Raw genomic sequence first — 24,738 nt, 5'->3', positions numbered from 1 at the left:
TTGCTGGTCTTGCCAATAGGCGGGCTGTCAATACTCAGAGGGGGTATTTCATAAATGGAAGGCAAGGCAGTCAGGCACAGGCATAAAGCATAGAGGAAGGATGGAGATAAGGTGAGGCAGACTCGGATGAGACGAGTTTGGGTCAGGCAAACTCAGGTGAGGCAAACTCATAGATGGGGACTGAAAAAATCAAAATATCCACAAAAACTCTAAACCATTATCCACAAAACCCTAAACCCTGCCATGGAAAGTTTACAAAATATCCAAACAGAGTTGTTTGTGTTGAAAAACACAGAGAAATTGCTAGTAGGATTAAAATCCTACCGGTGACAGTCGCCGACCTTCCCTGGAGCTCGCTAGACCACCTCCACACCTGCAAAGACCTTTTCCACACCTGCAACGAGAAGAAAAAGCCATTAGACAACATAAAACCAGCAAAAAAACCTGCACAAAACAACAATTTAAACAATTACCTCGAGCTCAGTAAAACTGCAACAGGCTCCTCCCCAAACAACAAAAATTACGAATAAGACCACCACCAGAGAAACCCTAAACAACCAGCAGTCCAGAATGACCAAGAAATCCAGGCAGAAAACCACAAGAAAAGCAGAAGCAATGTTCCAACAACAAACACTAAACCACGAACAAACATTCGCACCAGCCCCTGCATACCAGACGAAGCGCGCAGGTCCACAAACCCTATCAATCGAACAAACGCTTGCAACAGCACATGAATACAGGATGAAGCACGCAGGTTCTGGGGCCGTCCCGCGCCATCTTCGGCGGGGGGCTTCGCCCAACAACCGACCCCAAGCAGAAAGACAAAGGGAAAATGGAACATCGCAGCAATGACCCCAAACAAACGGGAGTGAAAGTTTTATGGGATGACATGATGCCCAACACGTGGAACTCCACGGTGGACAGGTGTCGTACCGGCTCCATGCGCTTTGTCACGTGGTTTTCCGACGTGGCGGGGAGGGCGCACAGGTAATGGCGACCCTCCCCTAGTACGTATGGTTTAATTTAAATATATTTTAATTAAATTATAAAATAATAAATATATGGCAAAAATAGAATATCGTATTGTGGAATGTTATCATTATAAATTAAGAAATATAATTAACTAATACTGTTTATATTAATATATACATTTTAATATATATTTAGAATATTTTTTAATATAATAATAAGTCATCTTAAGAAAAAATTACATATTTTGAAAATAAAAATAGAAAAAGGAAAAGAAAAACAAAAAATTAAATAAAAAATAAATGAAACTAAAATAAAAAATTAGTAACTAATAAAAATGGAAATTGCTAAACAACCTATAATAAGACTTCAACCAATCACCTTAACCATAAATAAATTTAAATAATAATAAAAAATTAACAAAAAAAATCACAAATAATAATAAAAAATAAAATAAATTCTTAATATTGAATTATAGATTGTAACAAATGAAAAAAAAATTAAGAAAAATTGCTTATAAAATTTATAATTAAAAATAATATTATGAAAAATTGAAATTAACAAACTAAATAGAATAATAACATTAAAAAATAATAAAAGTAAAGTAAAATATAAAATCAGTAATCATAATAAATGAACAAAATTTTCTTTTCCAACGAAGTTAGTTAATTTTTTTAATAATTAAAAATAATACTTTTTCTAACGGAGTTTCGTAGAAATCTTTGTAATTTTTTAATAGTATAAAAAGCTAACCTTTCCGAATATTAAGGTGAAATTTCACCCTTTATAAATGTGAGCCGGGCCCCATTCTGGCCTCAAATATCACTATCACATATACAAATTTCTATTAAATAGGAGTTAAAAGGGTTTTATTTCCTGTAAACGAGTACCGGTAAATAATTTTATTTTTTTTATGATTTGCTTTTCGTCAAAATCGTAATTTTATAACTTGGATAAATTAGATATAAAATATTCTATATATATTATATTGGGGAGAAATTAGTTTTATACTTCTATTGTTGATATGATAATGATTGTAAAATTGTTGAGAAAGTGATTAGAGATGTTCCTAACTAACTCTTAAAGCTTAAAAAAATAAATATGTTAAAAACTCTTATCAAAAGAAGAAAATATCATATATAAAAAGGAGGCAAGAACATCTTCTTCACCTTTTTAAAGTTGAACCTATAAAGTTTTGGTGGAACTTTATTACTCCTAAAATGAAAGAGAATGATTCGATCCCTAAAAGAACTAGGATATCTATCTTAAGAATCTTTATGATTCCTCTGACACCATGTGCACCATCTTGAACACTCCTATAAAGGAGGATATCTTTTCTTTGGAAGACTTTGAGTCCAAGATTAAGCAACTCGCTAATGGGAGAGCTACGGACATTGAAGGCCACCAAGTTGAAATTTTCCAAATTGGAAGGTTTGTCCTTATTCCTCATATACACAAGCTCCTCAATTGGGTAGTGAAACAAGGCTACCTTAAGCGTTGGAGATAAAGCTATTGTGCGAGTCTTTAAAAGTGGGGATAAAAACATTCCCTCTAACTACATGACCATTATGGTTAGGCAAATTTTAGCCAAGTTGTATCATCTCATTTTGGAAAAGAAGATTAGTCTTTGGCTTTAAATCCATGGTGAAAGAACTAAAGGGAAAGCTAGATTTAGGAGACATCACTCAACTATAGACCATCTTGTCACTCTTAGGATAATTGTTGAGGAATATCGCAATAATAAAAATGATCTCTTTTGTTGTTTTGTTGACTTTAGAAAAGCTCTCGACATCGTTCCTCGCGATAAACTATGGAAGAGATTAGAAGAGATAAAGGTCCCTCTCGAGTTGAGGGTTGTTGCAACTGGGCTATACAAGAATGTTATTGTCAATCTTAGGACCACCGAGGGTTGGTTAGAAGAAATTAAACGCAATATTGGGGTCAAGCTATAAGTTATACAACTTTATAACTTTCTCTTAACTTTAAAACTTGAATACTGATATAATTTAATGACTAATGAATGTTGATAAACATCAATCCTTTGTTTTTCCCATGTAAAAATCTTTATACTTATTGCTTCATTACAATCAAAGTATAAAATTATTGTTTGTTTACAACCTCCTAGACATTTATGCCAAGAGCTATGGAATTCTACCAAAGTGTTGTCTACCAAGGCCACAATTTCGCTTGGATAGTGAATTTCTTGCCAGAATCCAGTAAAAAAATATTTCATAAATCCGACTATGGCAATGTTCAAATAATTTTTTCATAGTGGGAATGAATTCAACACCTTCAAGAACCCTTGAGTACCCTAAATTGTGAAGTTTGACAATCACAACCCAAATTTTCAAAAATTTATGCCAAATTTTCTCAAATTAATGTCGGAATTTTCATTGTGGCATGTTTAGAATACACGATTCTACCAATCCAGAAACATAAAACAATCAAACACAAAAAAACAAAAAAAACAAAAACAAAGCAAAACAAAACAAACAAACAAACGTGCAAGTTCCTAATGATTATAAACACTTCAGTTTAGAAAATATTGTTGGCATCCACCCTAAGGACATCAATGACTTTCTCTATTGTAACAACCCTTAGTTGATTTTCCATGTAAAAAAAATAAGACCAAGGTCATGGGGCACATATTCCATGCTGAATGGTGAGATAACATCACATTGGGGCTCACTTGTGGCTAATTAATGGCTATGGAAATTGGCAAATGGCAAAGAAACAATCATGGACATTTAATTAAGGAAATAAAGAAAAATACGAAAAAAGGGAGATGAAGAGACACAAATATGCATGCAAGGGAAATTAGAGAGAAAGTGAAGGAAAATGAAAAAAAAGTAAAAAGGAAAGGAAGAGACTAGACATCAATGATAAAAGACACCCCAAAAACAGTTGAAAACTTTTAGCTCAGTTTTTTATCAGTATAAAAAATCAAACTCCAAGAGGAGAAGGAGCAAGCACTTGGACAAGCAAGCAAGGGAAGCAAGAGGAAGTTTGGACAATGGCAAGTAAGGACATAAATTAGTTGTGGATTGCATGTAACAATGTTCATGTGAGATTTAGCATGTTGGGATTCGAATGCATGGTGCATGCATTGGTTATTTGTTTATGTTTGTTAATATTGGCATGGGATTTGATAAGATTGATAGTGGTTTCATCTTTGCCTTGCCATTTCCTGGATAGTCATGGTGTTGTGGGTTCCTTGTTTTAGTTTAAGCTTTAGATGGTCGTTAGACTTGGATCCTGGTTGAGGTGGTCTCGGGAAAATTCCCAAGGGTCAAGGGTGGAAATGGGGTTTCTCCTAGAACTCTTGACGGATGGGTGGAGACAGGAAAATTCCTTTGGAGTTGGGAAGGATGTCAGAGACATCCAAGCTTGCTTTGATGTTAGTGATTTTTGGACTGTTTAGGTGAAGTCACTATGGTAGAGGGTTGAGGTGGTTTGGCCTCTATAAACCTTGATTGGTTCTATATTGCTTTAACCCATATGATCCCACATTCTTGATTGGAATATGGCACATGGGTGATTGGTTGAAATAGAGATTTTGGTCCAGCCAAATCTATGGTTAGGTGGTACATGGAAGTCCCTAACTTGGTTCGATTTTGCATATGTTAATATGAGTTATTCTCTCATTGTGATTGACAAGCACATATACTGGTTATTTTGTTGATTTTATGGCTGAATTGTCATGTATTCTATTCTGGTTATATGCATGGTTAAAAGATGTTCTCTTGCCATGGATCTTGTTCATGATTTGATGTGTCATTGAATGGTTATATAAATGTATGGGCTAACAAGTGTTGTTGCAACTATCTTGAGAATGCATTGAGCCTTCTTGATGATTCTTTGATGAAGTTCAAAATTTTGTGATCATATATGCACTCATGACATGTAGCTACTATGTTTACCATATGTTTGACGATATGTTTATCATGTGATTGACGTGTTTTAAGCAAGTTCTAGCCCTAGTATTGATTGTTTAGACTCGTTATCATCTTAGACTTGATTATGAAAAGTTCTAGGCAATGGCCTGTAGGCTAGCCCTGAAAAAGTGGCACAAATCTCACAATCGCTGGCACAAAACTGGCATATTTCATTTATAATCGCATGCAAGAAGGCTTATGGATGTGGTTGGAGCCTTCCAACCGCATGCACAATGTATCATGGGTGCGGTTGGGATGTAAAGTTTGTGAAAAGAAGTTCCAGCTCAGGGATTGATCACCAAGAGTGGTTATCAGACTCTTTAGTGATTTGGTGTCCTTGAGGGGTGGCACTATGTGTTCTAGTTAGTAGGCCCCACTTCCATAATTGGAACTTGGAGGTCGGGCCATGTCATAGTAACACTCAACGCATGTTTACCATGGAGAGCTAGTAAAAGCAGGTAAATGTGGGGGGAGGTGTTGCATCTATAATCATTAAATGTCCTACAAACTAGAGTAATGCTTCCTTCGATCTTCAATCCATAATAAGCACCAAAACACTTACTTTATCATACATCATAGATATCACATTAAAAAAAATAGATATGGATCAAATAAATAGATAGAAGTTATTTTCTAGAGAAGTTACTTAGAAGTATCATAATGGAAAAATAAAAATAAATGAAATAATAGTATAAAAATGAATGGAAAAACAATAATCAAGTAAAAAATGTTGGTTAGAAATCTTTATAATTATTATAAAATGTTAAGCTTAAATTAAATGATGAAAAGTTAATTTCTAATGAAATTTGTTAGAATATTTATAATTTTTTTAATGATATGAAAAGGAAAGCCTTTCCAGTCAACTATTAAGACGAGTTGTACCCTCTATTAAAGTGAACCGGGCCCATTCTTGCCCGAAAGGGTTTTTTCTCCTCTTAACGAGTACCAATAAATAAATTTCGTAATTTTGTAATTTAGATAAATAAGGGATAAAATATTTTACATATTTTTGGTAGAAATTATTTTTATATTTAAAAAATATATATTTATGGTAAGTTGTTTGCTGAGATGTTTTAGCTGTAATTCTAAAAAATTATCTATAATGTCTCATCTTAGCTTTATATATATATAATTAGACTATAATTTATATTTAATTTTAATGATGATTGATGATAAATCATTTTTAGGTATTTTGAAGATATGATATAAGAAACTTTAGATCGCCCATTGAATTTTGGAAATTTGAATTTTAACTTGATTGAAAAATAGGGAGAGTCATTTAAGAATGAGATTTAAAATAAATTTTTTTATTGATTATGAATTTGTTTTTTTTAAACTAAAAACATTTTAATGGTCTAATATTTATAAATATTCAGTAAAAAAGAAAGTTTAAGTTGACTAAATATTTTGGTAACATTATTTTTTATTAAATTGTTTTGTATATGAATGTGAAAGGACAATAACTCTATTGATAGTTATTAATTGAGTTTAATTCCAATATCTTGATATTGAGGTGAATAGTGAGAGTCGTAATTTAATTTTATGTTTGGCCCACAACAATCTTTTAAAATCACTAACTCGCTAATTACCATTACCAACCTCTTAAGTTAAACAAAGCAAAACCAATAATTCTTAAAAGAATTATGGATAATGGTTAATTAATCAATTAAAAAAGATATGAAATGTAATCATACACACATAAATAAAAAATAGGATACATGTCCTTAGAAATGATGATTTTATTTTGAATAAATGGAAATGGCATGAAGAATGAGGTGTAAAATAATTGGAAATATGCATGGAAAAGAGGGGATGTCAATTGCAGACGGTTCTATAATAAAATGATGCATGGGAGAGTAGCAAGAGGTGATAGTAAAATAAAGAAAGGATATTAGGGTTGGTTTTAGGGGATAGTTTTCACTGAGGGTGGTGAGCTCATGTAGTTTGGGGGGTTTTAGAGAAAGGTTTTTTTTTTTAAAGATTGGTGGAACATGAGTTGATGTTTAACTATTATTAGGCAAGGTGGCGAAATAAGTATGATGTTTTTATGTTGTTTTAATTTTTATTACATGTTTAATTAAATTTTCGAGGTGTGGTTGTGTCAATAATGGAATATTATGTGAAATTATTTTGTACACTTTTGAAATCATATAGATAGAGTTAATTTTATTTGTAGTTGATGTAGCACTTTGGATTTATATTTGTTGCGTAGGGCATTGATTTGACTTAAATGTTGTATTTTTTATTTAGTAAGATTTGTAATTAGGTATTTGTTTTTTTTTTTCTTATGAAATCTTAATAGTCGGGGCTAATATGGTAATGTTAGGTTTGTTTAAAAAAAAATAGTATTTTAAATTTCTAAGTCTAATTTTTTGTTTAATTAATTAATTAATTTTTAAATATTTAATTAATAAATACAATGGTTTATTTTTTTAGGTATTTTTCTCAGTTAATTTTGCTAAAATTTTATATATATTTTCAAGAATCATAAGTTTTAAGGTAAATTTTGTAGATATTTTTAAGAATCATAAGTTTAAGCTATATAATTTGCAAAATCCAATTGCCATGGTTTTTTAGGATGATAAATTCATTTATGCATTAAAAACACATTATAAATAAAAATAATAAGAAATCATATTCTCTATCAAAATTTTACCATCATATTTTTACGCCCCATTAATACAATACACCTTTATCTAAAAAAGAAAAAAGAAAAAAAAATGCATTAAAAATGAAATCTCTACTAATTGGAAATTTGCATTAACAAAAACGAGATGCCAATTCTACCTGGTTTTATAAGTACAATAATTAAAGAGAGAGTAGGGGAGGAATTAGATCAAAGAGATATTTAGGGAAATTAGAATAATAGCAAAAAGATGAGCTATAAAATATTGGAATTGTCATTAAGACCCGAGGGTGAGTTCATATAGCTTAAGGGTTTTAGGGGAGGGTTTTCTTTGAGAAACATTTGTTAGAAAACAAATTAGTGTTTAACAATGGCTCGGTAGAGGGCAAAACAAAAAAGGGAGCTTGGTTTTTGGTGATAGGAAGTATTAAATATATAAAGTATTTTTCTTTATTGTTTTTGGTTACTATTTAAGTTTAATTGGCAAAGTACTTAGCAACAGGAAGTCGACCAATTAAGCTAACTCTTAGGGCTTATGTGAAGTAATTTTTAATTGGTGCACTCATAGAATTATCTAGATTATTTAGTCTAAACAAAATAAAATTTATCTAACTTATATAAAACTCAAGCCATACTAGTAGTTATATATATAGAGAGAGAAATGATGTACCTAATTTGTACCTAATTTATAGAGTGGGGTTTGCGTTGAGGTATTTGTTTCCTTTTTTCTATTTAGATTACAAAATTATAAGAGTCAAGTCATAATGACTATGGTCTTATTACGATTGGTTTAGGAAACAAAAAAATGAATACAATTCATTATTTTAATAGTATTTTGAGCTATTAAAATTGATTTCTCATTATATGTTATGTCTATTTTCTCATTTTTTTTAACTAGTCAATATTGTCTAAAATTCTACATAAAACTTTAAAAGTCATAAATTTAAGTTGTTTAACCTATAAAGGTTGAGTGCCTCAACAATTTTTTATTCCGATAAAAAAAATATTTAATATATTTCTTACACTGCACCAAATTCAAATGCCTAAATGAATTATCAAGGCAAACAAATATCATGCAACTACATAAGTAAGTATTGAATATGTGTGTGTGTGTGCGCGTATATAACACATTTTTTTGTATTTTTTTGAAGTTGTCAGTCAACTAATGAAGCTACTCCAAAGAAAATGATTTCTTCATATTATAAACTTTACAATTTTTTTTTTCTTGATTATGTTTGTCTTAGTTTTGATAAATTAATTTTTTTTTTTTAAGCAAGCCAAAATTCTTATATTTTTCAGAAATTTACATAAAGTACAATCATGTAAAAACTAGAGCAGAGAGTATCAAGGATGTGGTGTTGTTTGCAAAAATGCATTTCTGTCATGAGAAGAGTGTAAGAGAGACCAACTGTGCATGAGAGGGAAGCCAGGTGGTCTCTCAAAGAGTTCTAAGCCCAAATTAAAACAATATTGGTCCATAGCAAAGTAGAGATTACTAATAGTAAGAAGACAAGAACAACAAAACATCATGGAAAACTAGGAAGCGATAGAGGCTAAGTAAGCCTTTCTTGGGAATTTAGTGAGCCTAGTTGAGTTGGTTCCATGCATGTTCGTGCTTGATATGGTTTTGTGGAGCTTGATCCTTTTGAGCCTTATCCCTCTGATCATGTTCATGCTGGTCAAGGTTGAGGAAGGGGTCGTCAAATCCTTAACGAAGGCATGAAGGGCGCTCCCACTCAACATACATAGTCCAGGTGTAGGTGTATGTCTACTTTTGTGAGGTTTCTCCCTTGGTTTGGCACACAACATCAGTCTGGTTGGCCAAGTTTTTTGCTTTCTCCACTTGTTCTAGGGAGTTGTGGTTTCTAGTGAGATTTTGTTTCTTTGCTTAAGACAATGGGTGGGCGGGACATAATGGTATGTGTCCCTAATTAGTGGAATCAATGGCTTCTATCCTGTCATGTGAATTTGAGGAATCTGAAGGAGGGGAAGGAGGGGGAAAAGGAATTCCTAATGCTTTGGAAAAATTCCATAAGGTTGTTCACGTATGAACTAGATAGAAGTTGATTTTTGTGATTCGACATTCCTCCCCCTCCTTAGCTTCTTCCTCTTCTTGAAGATGTCTGCCTAGTAGGTTCCGGACAACCCAATGGCCATTGCCAATATTTATTTGCTCAAATGCCTCCATGGTAGTGACAAAGCGACGTATGTGCATCGACAAGTCTTCGTTGAATTGGTCTTCACCTTGACCATGCTAGGGAAGGAGAGGCTAACGCCCATTTCATTTGCCACCTCTCTTGGCTCGACCTCTTTCACAGAGAATGGTCACCCTTCTCATTAATGAGTCATGCATCACTAACACGTGAATTCTACCGTGCCGAGGTTGATGTGAGGAAACCCAAATCCAAGGTTCTGAATATTTAATCCTATTATTATGATTTTTTTATAATTATGATTTACAATATTTATAATTAAAAAAACGACTTAAGGAAACAAGTTTATGATTCAAGACCCTGGTGCATTTGGCAAGAGTGAAAGCATACCCACTTATAGACCATCAACTTAATAAATTCAAGTGGTGTAGTTGTTCTCTTTATAACATTATGTGTCAATCAACATTAGTGGATAACTTTTAGAAATGACACATTCATATCTCTCTCTCTCTCTCTCTCTCTCTCTCTCTCTCTCTCTCTCTCTCTATATATATATATATATATATATATAAACAAGTATTTTTCAATATATTAAAATAACAATGATTTGGCCCAAAATTGTTACAATTCTTTTAAAAAAAATGTTGCCAAAATTCCTTGAGGATTTGAGATTGAACACACATGATCAATCCAAAACCTTACTCGAGAGCTCTGCAAAACAAAAAGTTTGTTTCCATTCCAGCTAAAGATTTTCCAAAAGACCCATAATATCCATATACATTTGCATCCCATTCTTAATTTTCTATCATTTTAATTTTGATTCGCTTCTCGCTTTTGTTTAGCTTCGTTTGACTTCTTGTTTTCCTTGGTGAAGTATATATGTCCTTTTTCCTCACTTAGATCCAACTTGTGTTATCTACTATATCTTGAGGATCATTTTTCTGCTTTTTATATCAAATTTTGTCTACACCTTTAGGATTCTTATGCGATTCTTCCTCTTCTGCCCAAGAAGTTGTCTTTTTAGTCATGATTTATGAAGAGACAGAGGAATCACCAAAAATCTCTGACTTGACCTTGGTCACTTTTGGAAGATTAAACCAAGGAGTAATTTATTTTTTTTCATAATTTTCTTCAAGAGAAGAATTTGGGGAACTAGAGTTCTTAGGGTTTTCATAGGTCTCCTACATACATTCCAAATCAACTTGGCTTGCTGCTGAGTTTTCATGAACCTAGTGGGGGTCTTTCTTGGATTCTAATGTCTCTTGCTCATTTTCCTCATAGTTGAGATCTAGGGGTAGTCTATATTTAAAGATCATATAATGTTCTGACTTGGCACCATCACACCATCTTGTTTTGCAACTACTATTCCTAGCTTTGGGACAATTTTTGAAGGGATGCCATGTTTCATAACAAGCTCTACAATGGAAAGAAATATTTTCATAATCCAACTTTTGCACCCATAAAGAGAGAATGGAAAGAGAATTGTGGAGGATTGGATAAGCATTTGAGACTGATACTCCTTGAGGATAGATGTTCCTGTAAGTCTGATCTTGGTAATGACAAATATCTACTAATCTGTTTACCATAAGGTTGAGGCATTGACCAAATCATGATGATGAGTTGTTGCACCTTAGGCTAATTAGCCCGTATGATGGTACTTGGGGTTGGTATTTTGGCAGGTAACCTAGATGATACCTAGATCCCTGTTAGGGTTGGTGTCTTGCTAGGTAGCCTAGATGGCACTTGGATCCCCGTTGAGTTGGTGTCTTGACAAGTATCCTAGATGACACTTGGATCCCTACTGAGTTGGTGTCTTGGCAAGTAGCCTAGGCAACACCTGGATACCTATTGAGTTGGTGTCTTGGTAGGTATTCTAGATGACACCTGAATCCTTGTTGAGTTGGTGTCTTGGTAGGTAGCCTAGATGACACTTGGGGTCCCTATTGGGTTGGTACCTTGGAAGGTAGCCTAGATGGTGCCTAGATCCCTTGATGGATTGATACCTTGGCAGTTAGCTTAGATGGTATCAATATCTCTAGTAATGTATATGCTAACTATGATACTCTTCTTGGAACATTTCAACTTGAGGTAATCCTTGTACATTATCAATACCTCCCTAGTTAACAGAGAATGTTGAAAGATGTAACTAGTTTCAGTCATCATAATTATGCATTTTATGTAAAAAAGAGCAAAAAGAAGAGAAAAAAAAAATGTTTTCAAGCATGGGTTTCATGCTCAAAAGAATTATAATTATTATTAAATAAGCATGTTCTTCATGCTTATAGGTTTTGTTGAGTCAAAGAGTCAAAGTCCTATTTGGACCGCTTGAAATGAATTTTTTTAATATGTAATTTTGGGTCAAAACCCCTCCAGATGCCAAGTCAACCCTGCCCCAATGGACATGTTTGTTCGCCCCCCTATGGATAATATAAATAGAATATGATATGAGCTCATTTGGACACACACTTGGATGTGTATTTGGTCCAAAATTGTGTAGAAGAGAGATGAAGTGGAGGGACAAAGTTCGAAATGGAAGAAGAGTTTTTTCTTGAGATGGAATATGTGAAAAAATTGCCTTGGTATTTTTCTTGTCGTTGATATCTTGATGATGAATTTGTTAAGCAAAGTGTAAGGTTTGACTTGGTATTTAGAGGTGGAAGTTCTTCTATGATCATGGGTCTTCGATGTTTCACTTTGATATGATTTATAAGAAGACATTTTGACTGGATTTTCCCCTAGGAGAGGGGATTTTCCCTGGCTGAGAGCCTATATTTTGTGTTCTTTTGATTCTGTGTTTTTCATGTTAATGCTATACTAATTGTTTGACGAAACAAAGTAGAATAAATATTAGCAAGAAGCCAACTAATTCACAAGCAGTTACTATGAAAGAGAAAATATAATATAAAATTAATAAACGTCCTGATTTCTCAACATATACGTTACAAAAATAACCCACCAAAACAGAAAATTTGCATGTCATACTATAACTGATTGACAATGCAATCATTCATAAATGTGTAATGCCAACCCATTTAAATCAAAGGAATATGAGAAGGCCTGATTAGGCCATTGATTTTTAAATATGTCAATCTTAATCTACAACCTTCATTAGCACACAAGTTCGCATCTTTATTGAGACCAAGAAGAACATGTAAATATACTATTGAAGAGAACCCTTCCACTACTTTCCTAATTATTTTCATAAGACTTTCTATTGTTTTCTCCCTTGGAGAGGAGACATTCACCAAATGTTGATTAAGAATGATGGAGTCTCCCAAAATAGTGAGATAAACTACTTATTTTATGAGAGATTTTTCGGCGTACATCACGAGATATTTCATTTGTCAACGCATTTCGAACCAACTAGTGTGGTTCATCGTCAGGACAAGTTGAATGAGCAGAATTGCATGTTAAATAGATAGAGCAGAAACTCCAACGGTTATAAAACGGCTATATTGACAACGACTCGATTTGACTGGATTAGTTAGGACCGAATTAGGGTTATAACCATTATTTAATTAAAAAGTAACCTTGGTTCGTTAGATTCTTATTAGAACAAAGGTAAATGGTCCATTTTTAATACTAAATATATATTAGAAAATAAATTATAACCAAAACCAATAGACATTAATAGTCAGTTAGTTAAAAAATTATTAAATATATAAATATGCCTAAATATCTAGATTCAAACATAAGTCAAAAGGGATGTTCCATATATTAATATATAAATAGATATTAAATCAATTAAGAACTAAATTAATATTAAATAATAGTTATTTATAGAAGTTCAACAAATATATATAAATAATAGGGTAATTTAAGGTTATGATAACCTTAGATTATAATATCATAATTTAAGGTTATAATATCATTAGATTATAATATCATAATATAAGGTTATAATATCATTAGATTACTCTATTATCATAATCTTAAATTACCCTATTATTTATATATATTTGTTGAACTTCTATAAATAACTATTATTTAATATTAATTTAGTTTTTAATTGATTTAATATTTATTTATATATTAATATATGGAACAACCCTTTTGACTTATGTTTGAATCTAGATATTTAGGCATATTTATATATTTAATAATTTTTTAACTAATTGACTATTAATGTATATTGGTTTTGGTTATAATTTATTTTCTAATATATATTTAGTATTAAAAATAGACCATTTACCTTTGTTCTAATAAGAATCTAACGATTAATTAAATAATGGTTATAACCCTAATCCGGTCCTAACTAATCCACTCAAATCGAGCCGTTGTGAATATAGCCGTTTTATAGCCGTCATTTAACTTGTCTTGACGATGAACCACACTAGTTGGTTCGAAACGCGTCGACAAATGAAATATCTTGTGATGTACGCCAAAAAATCTCTCATAAAGTTAATATGGATCATATAAGCCTCAATTCAACAAGCTACTTATTTTTCATTGGCTATCTGAATGCCCTGATAGAGGGTATAAGGTTAAGCCTCGTTGTTTGTCATGCATCTTAAGCCCCATGAATATTCTGTAACTTTAACTTCCTCGAGGCTATAAACCACTCCTTCCCCTCTTGTCATACCTATTATTTCTTCTTATAATTGATAATAATAATAATAGGAATTTAAAATAAAGTTATAATTATGTTGATAAATATGCCTATTTTGTAATAGGGTTTTAAGTTTAATTTAATTATCAATAATTATTAAGTGGATGGTAGAGATTTAACCTTGATAGAATATTTTGAATTTATTTCCAAAATAGTTATGGTTTTTTACCCTTTTAATTAAATTCATTAATTAAAAAAAATGTTATATGAACAAGTGTCATATGAAATGAGTTATTATTTTTTGGGCATGTGGTATTGATAAAGGATGGTATTATAACAAAGTCTTTTTACAAATTAGGTATCTCCATGATAATGTGGGGTGAATCTCCATGGTTAAGAATCTTGTTACATGATTTTTTAAAATGTATATATGTTCCACTTATACATTAATTATTTTTATCATTATTATTAATAATAATAACTTTAAATAAAGTCACAATCTAATTAATTTGTATGATTATTTTTTCACAACTTAAAATGTATGATGAAGTAAGTGTTTTGATATTTATTATGTATTGATGTCTCTAGACATTTACTAGTCATTTAATTTATATGAGTGTCACTTGTTTAGTTTATTTTTATGATATTATTGCGAGACAGGTACAATAGAATGATGCTTATCGACTTTTACTAATTATTTAACTTACCCTTAGTCTAACTTATAGACTAAATAGCCTTTTTCACCTGAATTCACCATCACCAAAACCCCACAATACAATTTCAAGATTTTTTGTTATTTAAAATACATTTTTGAATGCATAAATGGGTTCAACAGCCTTGAAAACCCCTAGAACACTCGAACTAAACAACTTAAACTCAAGTTTTTAAAAACCTCTGTTCAGATTGTGATTAAAATTAACCAAAAAATGGTGGTGAAAAAGGTCATTTGGGCCATTTCCCTTATAAGTTAGACTACACCTTTAATAAAAGACCATTTCGGCCATAAGTTAGACTACACCTTTAATTTATATGACTACTCTAATAATTTTGTGTTTTTGTAGGGTGACATTTTTCTCTGTACTTCAATAATTTAACTAAAACTTTACATCTTTATGAAAACTTTACTTAAAGAAAATAATTTTAACTATTTTAATGTAATCTTGAAAAATCTATTATTTTCAATATTATTGTTATATATTAAATATTTATTCATAATAATATCAAAAAAACTTACTTATGAAATAATAAAATAAAATATCTTAATTTATATATATATAATTTTACCACTTCCCATTTTCATAACCATAAAATAGTCTCTTATCTTAAAGCTAAAAATTCGAATCTTTTAATATATTCTAAATAACCTCTTAACAAAAATAAATGGAGAAACTAAAATAATGGTTTAAAAATGCCTTCGGGAACACTTTGCTTCGTGGAAAAGTTTAGAATATAACTATGAGCATGGTAAGTAAATATTATATATTATAATTTACTTTTCATATGTAAAAATATTATTACACAACAAAATCTTAATAGGTGAATAAGTTATTTCTATTTTTTTATTTCTTTAAAAATATTATTACAAAACAAAATCTTAATATGTGAATAAGTTATTTCTATTTTTTATTAAGAAATAAAATTTTAATGTGTGAATTAGTTATTTCAATTTTTTTATGTTTGGCAGGATTATATCTTCATCATATTTAATATATCACTTAATTGGGATGGGAACCAATGATTTCACATCAAAAAGTGTCTTAACAGAGCAATGGATCACCGTCTATCCAAAACCCTGTGGACCATTTCAAACATCTTTTAAATATGATGAGAGGTTACAATTTGCATTATTTTATAGATAAAATATGACTGTGAAATAAAATTTAAATATATAAATGTATATTTTTAAAATTTAATATTAATTTTTTTGGTTTAATTAATAAATTAAATGTTTGTTTGTTTTTATTTTTATTTTTGGTTACATTCAAAATTTTGCAGAGATTTTTAATAATCACAATGGCTAAGAGCATGTGTTTCCTCTTAAGAGCTAACAAACTCAAAACCAAAGGGGGTATAGTATGTATGCCTTTGTAGACATATTAGTCAAATGGCTGGGCGGATGTGGGCCCCTTATCTCACAAACAAGGGAGTCTCATACACCAATTGGTGTTTGGCTTGGGATAATAATAATAATAATAAGTTTAAGTTGTTTAATTTGCAAACTTTAAGTAATTTATAGATTTCTTAGAGTGCGTAATCCATTTATACATTTAAAAGTTCACTTTAAATTACAAGAAATCACAATCTCCCAAAAAATTATATTACCTAATTCTTTCTGGCAAAAAACTACTACCAAATTCTAACAAAAAAAAATTCATTTCAACTATTAATTAAACTAAAAATATAACATGAAATGAAAATAAATAAATTATTTAATAATAATAAAATTATTATTTAAATAATAAAAATATAAATTAAAAAAACACATTAAAACATAAAAACCATTATTAATTTCATAAAACAGTCTCTTGCATAACACTCTTCCCTAACTTTTAAACCTTAAATATTTAAAAAAATCCAAACATAATAAAACTTCAAAATTCTCAAAACATTACATAATATCACACAACAATTCCCTAAACCCTAATTTTTTTTAAAACCCCAAAAAATCAACAACATACATACACATCTACAATATATATACATCCCTTTACCTTAAAACTCACCTACTCCAAATCATATATATATCCCAAAATTATTCAAAATTCAATAACACATTGCATAATATCATATATAAAACCCTCCTCAAAACCCAAATGAAAAAACAAAAAAACAAAACCGATATATACATAACTAACAATACAATATATATACACATACGGTGTATATCCATGACATTCCATGGAAACTCACCATCCTTTACATCCCATTACCTTGAAACTCACCCACTCCAAAGTCATATATATATATATATATATATATATATATATATATATATATATATATATATCACAAAATTATTCAAAATTCAATAACACATTACATAATATTATATACAAAATCCTCTTTAAAACCTAAATGAAAAAACAAAAAACAAAATTGATATATACACACCATATACACACATATGGTGTATATCCACAATATTTCATTGAAATTCTTGTTAGAAATACTGAGAGGGGGTGAATCAGTATTTCTTTTCAATTATTATTTTTATCAGTTAAACACATTTATAATTGGAACACAAAATAGATAACAGGAATCGATGCTTTTATTAATGTGATCTTTGCAATAAATCAAGTAATATATATATGGTTTCATTTAGTTGCCAAGCACCAACTTGGACTCTTTGTGAGGCTTCAACCTCCAGAGCACTAACTCTGTCTTGTCAAGGCACCAACCTTGAATTTAGGAGCACCAACTCCCAAGACACCAATCCTTTTAGTTCTGAGGCACCAACCTCAAGGGCTCCAACCCTCTGCTGTAAATGTCTAGATTTGTTTGGTTGTAATTCTCTTCTCCCAACCTTGCTGGACCTATGACTTACTTCTGTCCTCCTGTTCCTTCCACTTCTGCCAGAACTTCGACTTCCTTTGTTTCTTACAGTTCACCAGCAACATTAAACTTTCCTTGTTCTCTGTTTTATATCCCTGATATGCCTGACCTTTGGCTTCCTCCTTGCTTGCTTGAGCTTCGACTTCCTCAATGCTTGCTTGATCTTTCACCTTTCTTTGCGCTCACTCTTTGGCTTCCTCTGTCTCTTCGAATTCAGCAATGGAAAGACGCGTTTAGTGGAAGAAGGCTGACTGACTTTGGTGGAGGAGATTAGAATGGAAGATGAAGCACATGATGTAAGTGAATTTATTGGGTACGGAATTGTTGTGCTGTTGGCAAAGATAGGTGTGATGTGCAGTAAAGAAGATCCACATGAACGACCGACTCTTCGAGAGGTTGAGGCATCGCTGGAGCAGCTAGTCGCCAAAATCCATAAGAATTCAGACACTGAGTTGAACCGCCTTGGACAGGTAACGGACGAAGCCATTTCTGAATCTGATTAGGGCATGTTGCGGAAGAAAATGATTAGATTACGCTGCTCCATTTATGGGTAGTACATATATGTGGAGGAAAATGATTAGTGGTCAGCACATATATTTGGAGGAAAATGATTAGTTTAGATTAGATAATTAGTTCTGCATTTTCATTTGTTTTTTCAGAAGAAAAAGCCATATATATACTGCATTTTCATTTGTTTTTTTCAGAAGAAAAAGCCATATATATACTGCATTTTCATTTGTTGTAAGTGTTATTATAGTTTTTTAGAAGTAGTTAATTATATCCAATTAGATTGGATATAGTTAGATCTGGAGATATTTTCTGGTTAATTAATCTCTTATATTCTTATGTGCTCTTATATTCTTATGTGGTGGAGAGATTTGTTCAGTTAATTAATAATGTAATTAAAATATTTTTTTATCTTAAAATAACATATATTATTATTTAATTAATATAAATGTGTTTATATAATAAAAAAATTATTTGAAAATAATCTATAATATTATTTAATTAATATAAATGTATTTTTTAATTTAAATTTTTTCAGAATAGGAAAAAACAACATCTATTTTTTGGAAGATCTTTTTATAAGTTAATTTTTTTTAATCATTAAAAATAATGATTATTCATTAAGATATTTTTTTAGTAGTTCATAGGGATAATCATAGAATACAATTTATAATATTGAGTGGAAAGAGAGTATAGTATATTGAAAACAATTTTATAAATAGTTTGAATAAGTTCATTCTCTTATTTTTTATATATATATATATATATATATATATATATATATATATATATATATATATATATATATAGATATATATATATATATATATATATATTGAGTTTTTAAAAATAATTGTTATTAAATAGAATTTATAGTAAACTAAAAAGTATGTATTAATTTTGGGATTTATGTATAGTTAATGGTTTAGGATTTGTTTTTTATTAGCTTATTTTATAAATAAAATTGACATGCTATTTTTCTTTGTTATATAGAGATTTAATACAGTTATAAAATTCTATAATGATTTAATTTTGACAAGTGGTCAAGGGCTAATTCATGTATGATGATAGCTTAGACCATCATTTCCAAAGTTTTATTACCAATTTAATAGTGGCCTATAACTTGTATTTCAATATTACTAGTTATTTTACACATTAATATTACAATTGGTGGTCATCATCATACTTTGGACCAACACAAGTGGGATACTCAATAGTACATTCCTAAATTGACATTTCATTTATTAAACACTCGAATATTATGTATGCATTGTAAATATGTATATTGATTCGTTAAATATTTTTTGTTTTATTCTTGGCAATAATGCATTAATTCTAGACTTAAGGAACCCTCAATCTTGTGTATTTGGATTTGTATTCCTAATGTTCGTCAATACTTTGTGGAAGCAAAGATAGCGTGCTCAATTTACCTTGTTGTTGGTAGATTGTTGCAAGGTTTACAACATTGATGAATGTTGTCTACAAATTCTTGTGCCTTTTATTGATCTCATTATGATGGGTTGTCTATGATTCGTGGTAGTTTTCCTATATCTTTGAAAAAAATTATATAGTGGCAACTAAATATGAAATTGATATTTTATGAGAAAGGCTCACACAAATGGCTCTCAATTTACACAAAAATTTCAATCCCTATACTCCTAATCCCATTAATGAAAGTGTAATGAATATGCTTGCTTTCTTCTTGGAATACTTCCAATGATTCTCCTTGTAAAGGATGTAATGTTTCATTTATAGGAACCTTAAGGGATCCATATATAGTAGTTGCTTCTATGTTGAAAGCTACAACTCCTATCAAGGCAAGGAGTAGTATTGTTTTGCATCCATTGATTTCTTGAGTAAGTAATGTAGCTCATAAGTTAGGATTTTCCAATGTCTATTATTCTTTTGATGATCATATTTAGGAGTTGTTTTTTTTCCTTGTTGATAATATTATAGGAGTATGTCAATGTAATTAGTCTACCTTAGACCCCTTCAATCTATTCAATTCAAATATGTATAAGTTGTAAATAAGTTATTATGATGATGGGAGTCAAACCGTATGAGCTTAAATAAATGAACCTGTGTGTAATTCATATAAATATTTCATGTCAATTCCTAGTGTATAGCTCAAGCCCAAGGCCTAACCCATGAGTGGCTAGGAATCTAACTCAGCGAAACATGTTTTTCTATGTACCATGTGGTAGTGCATACCACGATGTACTCAATCTATGTAAATATTATTTCAAAATGTAATATAACTTGGTCCAACATTGCTATGGAGACAACATGAAAAGGGTTATGGTTTCATTAGCGGGGAAGAGGAAAAGGGGCCCAAGGGAAGGGGTATACAACAATAAGCATCAATCACCATGCACACGCCTGAGGATAGTGTTTTTTTTTTTCATTACATTGTGGCCTATCGATCTCATCCAATCCAATCATTTTTTATTCTCATTTAGTTGCATTGCTAACCTACAAAAAATAAACTTAAAATGTATCGATGACCCTCAATTCCTTCTTAATCGTGACATTGAGTGGTGCCTCTATTGATTATTCATGGACCATCCAAAAACATAACCTCCTATATTTGATAAATGTAACCATTTAGATTCACGTAAACACTCATTTTCCCATGTTGAGGGTATCCTACTTATGCCAATGGCATTCGTAACACAATAGTGTAAACATTATACTTTTTGAATTTTTCCTAGCTACCTTTTTTTGATAACTTTTACCCAAAATTTGGCTAGAAATTTAAAAGAATTAGTGGTTTCGCAAATGTGAGTTGTTGAGATTGCACAAGTGAGGTGTGATAAGTTTTTTCAAGGTATTGAATCTTTTAATGAATTCAAAAATGAAATTTAAGCAATGGAAATTAAAACCTAACCAACCACTACTTAGTCAAATTTCGATGATGTACTATAAAAGGTTTAAAAAGTAGAATGTTTAGAATTGTTCATTTCTAAAGGGCATATTCTTCTCCAAGTTTTCATCATTTTCTAATGCCATATGGAACATTTCCATCTATGTTTGTTAATACTTGGTGGAAGCAAAGATAGTACGCTCAATTTACCTTGTTGTTAGTAGATTGTTTGCGAGTTTACAACATTGATGAACGTTGTCTACAAATTATTACTTGTATTGATCTAACTATGATGGTTCGTCTATGATTGGTGGTAGTTCACCTATTTATTTGAAAAAAATATAGAGTGAAAACTAAATATGAAATTTATATTTTATGAAAAGGCTCACACAGACGACTCTCAACTTACACAAAATTTCAATCCTTCTATTGCTAATCCCATTAATGAAAATGTAATGAATATGTTTGGTTTCTTCTTGGAATACTAATTCTCCTTGTAAAGGATGTACATTGTTTCCTTTATAGGAATCTTAAGGGATGCATGTTATGAAACCATCTCACAAAAAGATAGAAACGACAAATCAACGACTTCAAAATCAGCCTCTTCAAGGGGGCAATCTCCTTTACATTACACAAATGAACAATTCTTGGATGATACAAATGACAATACCTCCTTTCTATATATAGGAGTCTAAGTGGTCCCAATATAATCAGAGCCTACATAACAATAATATTTTAGGGACACAAAAATAACAATATTGGCTTTTATGGGGCACAATAATAACAACATGGGGACTACATGGGCACAACAATACCATAATGGGGTTGCACTAATAACAATAAGGGGCTACACTAGTAGTATAGGGACCTAACATGCCCCTCTCCTTCAAAAAGTGTTGTCCTCAACGCTTGAGTAGTTCTGGATGCTTCTGTATAAAATTCTCGTCCTCTCATGTGGAATCTTCAGCGGGTAAGTTCTTCCACTTGATGAGATACTCGGAAATTGATTGATTTCGTAGTTGTCAGGTTCTTGTTCCTGTGACTTCTTCAGGTTCAAATATGATTTTTCCTTCCTTGTCAAGTTCCAACAATATTATTTGAACTCGGACCTTGTCACCTATAACCTTCTTTAAGCATGAAACATGGAAAATTGGGGGCACTCAAGAAGATGCAGGAAGCTCCAATTTGTATGCCATAGTACCAATATTTTGCATCAATTTATAAGGACCATCGTACTTTGGTGATAATTTATCATCCTTCTTATCTTGCTTGAGGGATATTTGTTTATATGGTTGTAGTCATAAAAATACCCAGTCGTATATGTCAAAACTTCTTTCACTGCGATGTTGATCTCCTTGTTGTTTCATTTGATTCTGTGCGAAAGTGAGGTTATCATTTTTCTTCTTGATATGTCCTATCTTGAGAGTTTGAGGAGTGGTAATTCCTGCCAATGAATTACAAGATATGGTCGGATTCATTTCTTCTTTCTTTAGGGTTGGTTCCTGGTGTATATCCTCTTCTTTTGATGTTTCTTGATCCTTTTCTTCCTCCTCTTCACAATCAATGTAAAATAATTTCTTCTCAGCACACTTATGACCTTTAGTGTGTTTGTTATCACAACTATAACAAAGGTCATTTTCTCCTTTTTCTTCCAATTGTTGTGTTTTCAACCTTGTAGGTTGTGGAAGGCTCAGAGCAACAACACTTCCATCTTTATAATTGTGAGTGGTAGGATTTCTTCTTGCCATAATTTTGCTTTCAATTTTTCTTGCCAACCTGAATGCCTTTTCCAATGAATCGGGTTCTTAAAGATGAATCTCATGTTGAATGTTATCCTTTAAAATCCCTATGAAGGCATCAATCTTCTGTTTATCTGGAATATCATTTACCTTTATATTCAATTTTTGGAAGTCCTCAATGTGCTCTTCCATTGAACCCTTTTGTTTGAGATTTATCAATTGGCTAAAAAAGGTGTTGCTCTTTGTATCCTCATAATGTGCTATCATTTCCTCTGTGAAAATTGACCAAGTGACAAGTGGTTTACGACAACAAAGCCCTTTATACCATAAAAATTCATTCGGTTCTAAATATAAAGATGAAATACATACCTTTTGTAACATCATGTAGATCAAAATATTTGTCCATCTGTAGTATCCATGTTATGGGATCCTTGCCATCAAACTTCCTTATATCGATATTTGGAATATAGTGGGTTTTCAATCCAATGTTAAATTCTATGAAATCATTAGTAACATTTATTTTTTTCTCATCATGAGTTTCCTCTACTACCTTTTCGTCATTAGGAGGCCTTTCTTATAGCAACTTTGTCCCACCTTCCTTCAAACCTTCCATATATTTCTTAAAATCTTCCATGTCTTTCTTCAAATATGCTTCCATACCATCGATATTAGCTTCCATGACACATATAAAACTATTTATCTTAGATTCAATCACATTCTTGAAATCATCCATCCAATTTTGCTTACTAGGTGTTTCTATTTTCTTGATTTGAGTCATTATTTTTCTTGCTTTTAGGAGCTCGATATTTAAACGATTGTAACTCTGTAATTTCATATCTTAAAGTTCTGAAATTGTGTCCTATGGTAGCTCTACAAGTCCTCTTTCTAACCCCATCGGTCTAATCGATATTGGATTCTTCAATAAAGAGTTATGCTAAATCTCCTACAATGACCCGATTATAGACTCGTTCAGTAGAGCTAACTTGTACGACCTGCCATGTGTCACTATTTCGACCTTCGGACCATAAAAACATACACCGAAAATAAAAATCCATCCTCTTTCAGTAGCTTATCATGAAATTTCAATCTTATGCTTAGAGAGAAAGTTGTGATGAGTTTCCCACGGTCACCTGTTTGGAATGTAATTCGGGAGTTTGAAAAAATCCTAAATGTCTTGGACCGTATCTCCGAAAATATAGTGAAACAAGATCTGAAATTTGGACCCGAGCTTCACTAATATTTCAGCTCAAATGGGTTATAATTTCAAAGTCTGAAGCTTCGCAGAAAAATATTATAGCGAAAATTCCATGATAACCTGTTTGAGATGGAATTCTAGAGCTTGCAAAAACCCTAACTTCCTCAAATCATATCTTCGAAAATATAGCGAGACAATATCTGAAATTTGGACCTGACGTTCATAACGATTTTGGATCAAATGGGTTTTCTTTTAGCTTCTGAAACTTCGTAGAGAAAAATTTACAGCGAAAATGCCATAATGACCTGTTTGGAGTAGCGAAACCCTAGAATCCAAAGCTTTGATACCAAATGTTATGAAACCAGCTCACAAAAAGATAGAAAAGATAGATCAACAACTTCAAACTCAGCCTCTTCGAGGGTGAAACCTCCTTTACATTACACAAATGAGCAATTCTTTGATGATACAAATGACAATACCTCATTTCTATAGATAGGAGTCTAAGTGGTCCCAATATAATCAAAGCCTACATAACAATAATATTGTAGGGGCACAACAATAACAATAGTGGGCTTGTATGGGGCACAATAATAACAACATGGGGACTACATGGGCACAACAATACCATAAGGGGGTTGCACTAATAACAA

General features: G+C 31.4%; 1 protein-coding gene across 1 annotated transcript in view; it reads right to left on the bottom strand.

The window, feature by feature from the left end:
- The window catches only part of LOC149173482 (zinc finger CCCH domain-containing protein 17-like), an 80,976-nt gene that overhangs the window by 36,926 nt on the left and 19,312 nt on the right, over positions 1-24,738 (bottom strand). The window contains exons 2-3 of the mRNA XM_089426715.1: positions 559-699; positions 374-444 (exon numbers count right to left, since the gene is read on the bottom strand). Coding sequence (XP_089282841.1) covers positions 374-444; positions 559-699 — 212 coding nt within the window. The remainder of the gene's footprint in view (positions 1-373; positions 445-558; positions 700-24,738) is intronic.

The sequence above is a fragment of the Pinus tabuliformis genome, chromosome 4_2, assembly GCF_031772625.1.
Source record: "Pinus tabuliformis cultivar Carrire ecotype Pingquan chromosome 4_2, CPIR1, whole genome shotgun sequence".
Taxonomy (NCBI): domain Eukaryota; kingdom Viridiplantae; phylum Streptophyta; class Pinopsida; order Pinales; family Pinaceae; genus Pinus; species Pinus tabuliformis.
Note: the sequence above shows the minus strand (reverse complement) of the source record. Positions and strands in the feature narration are given on the sequence as shown.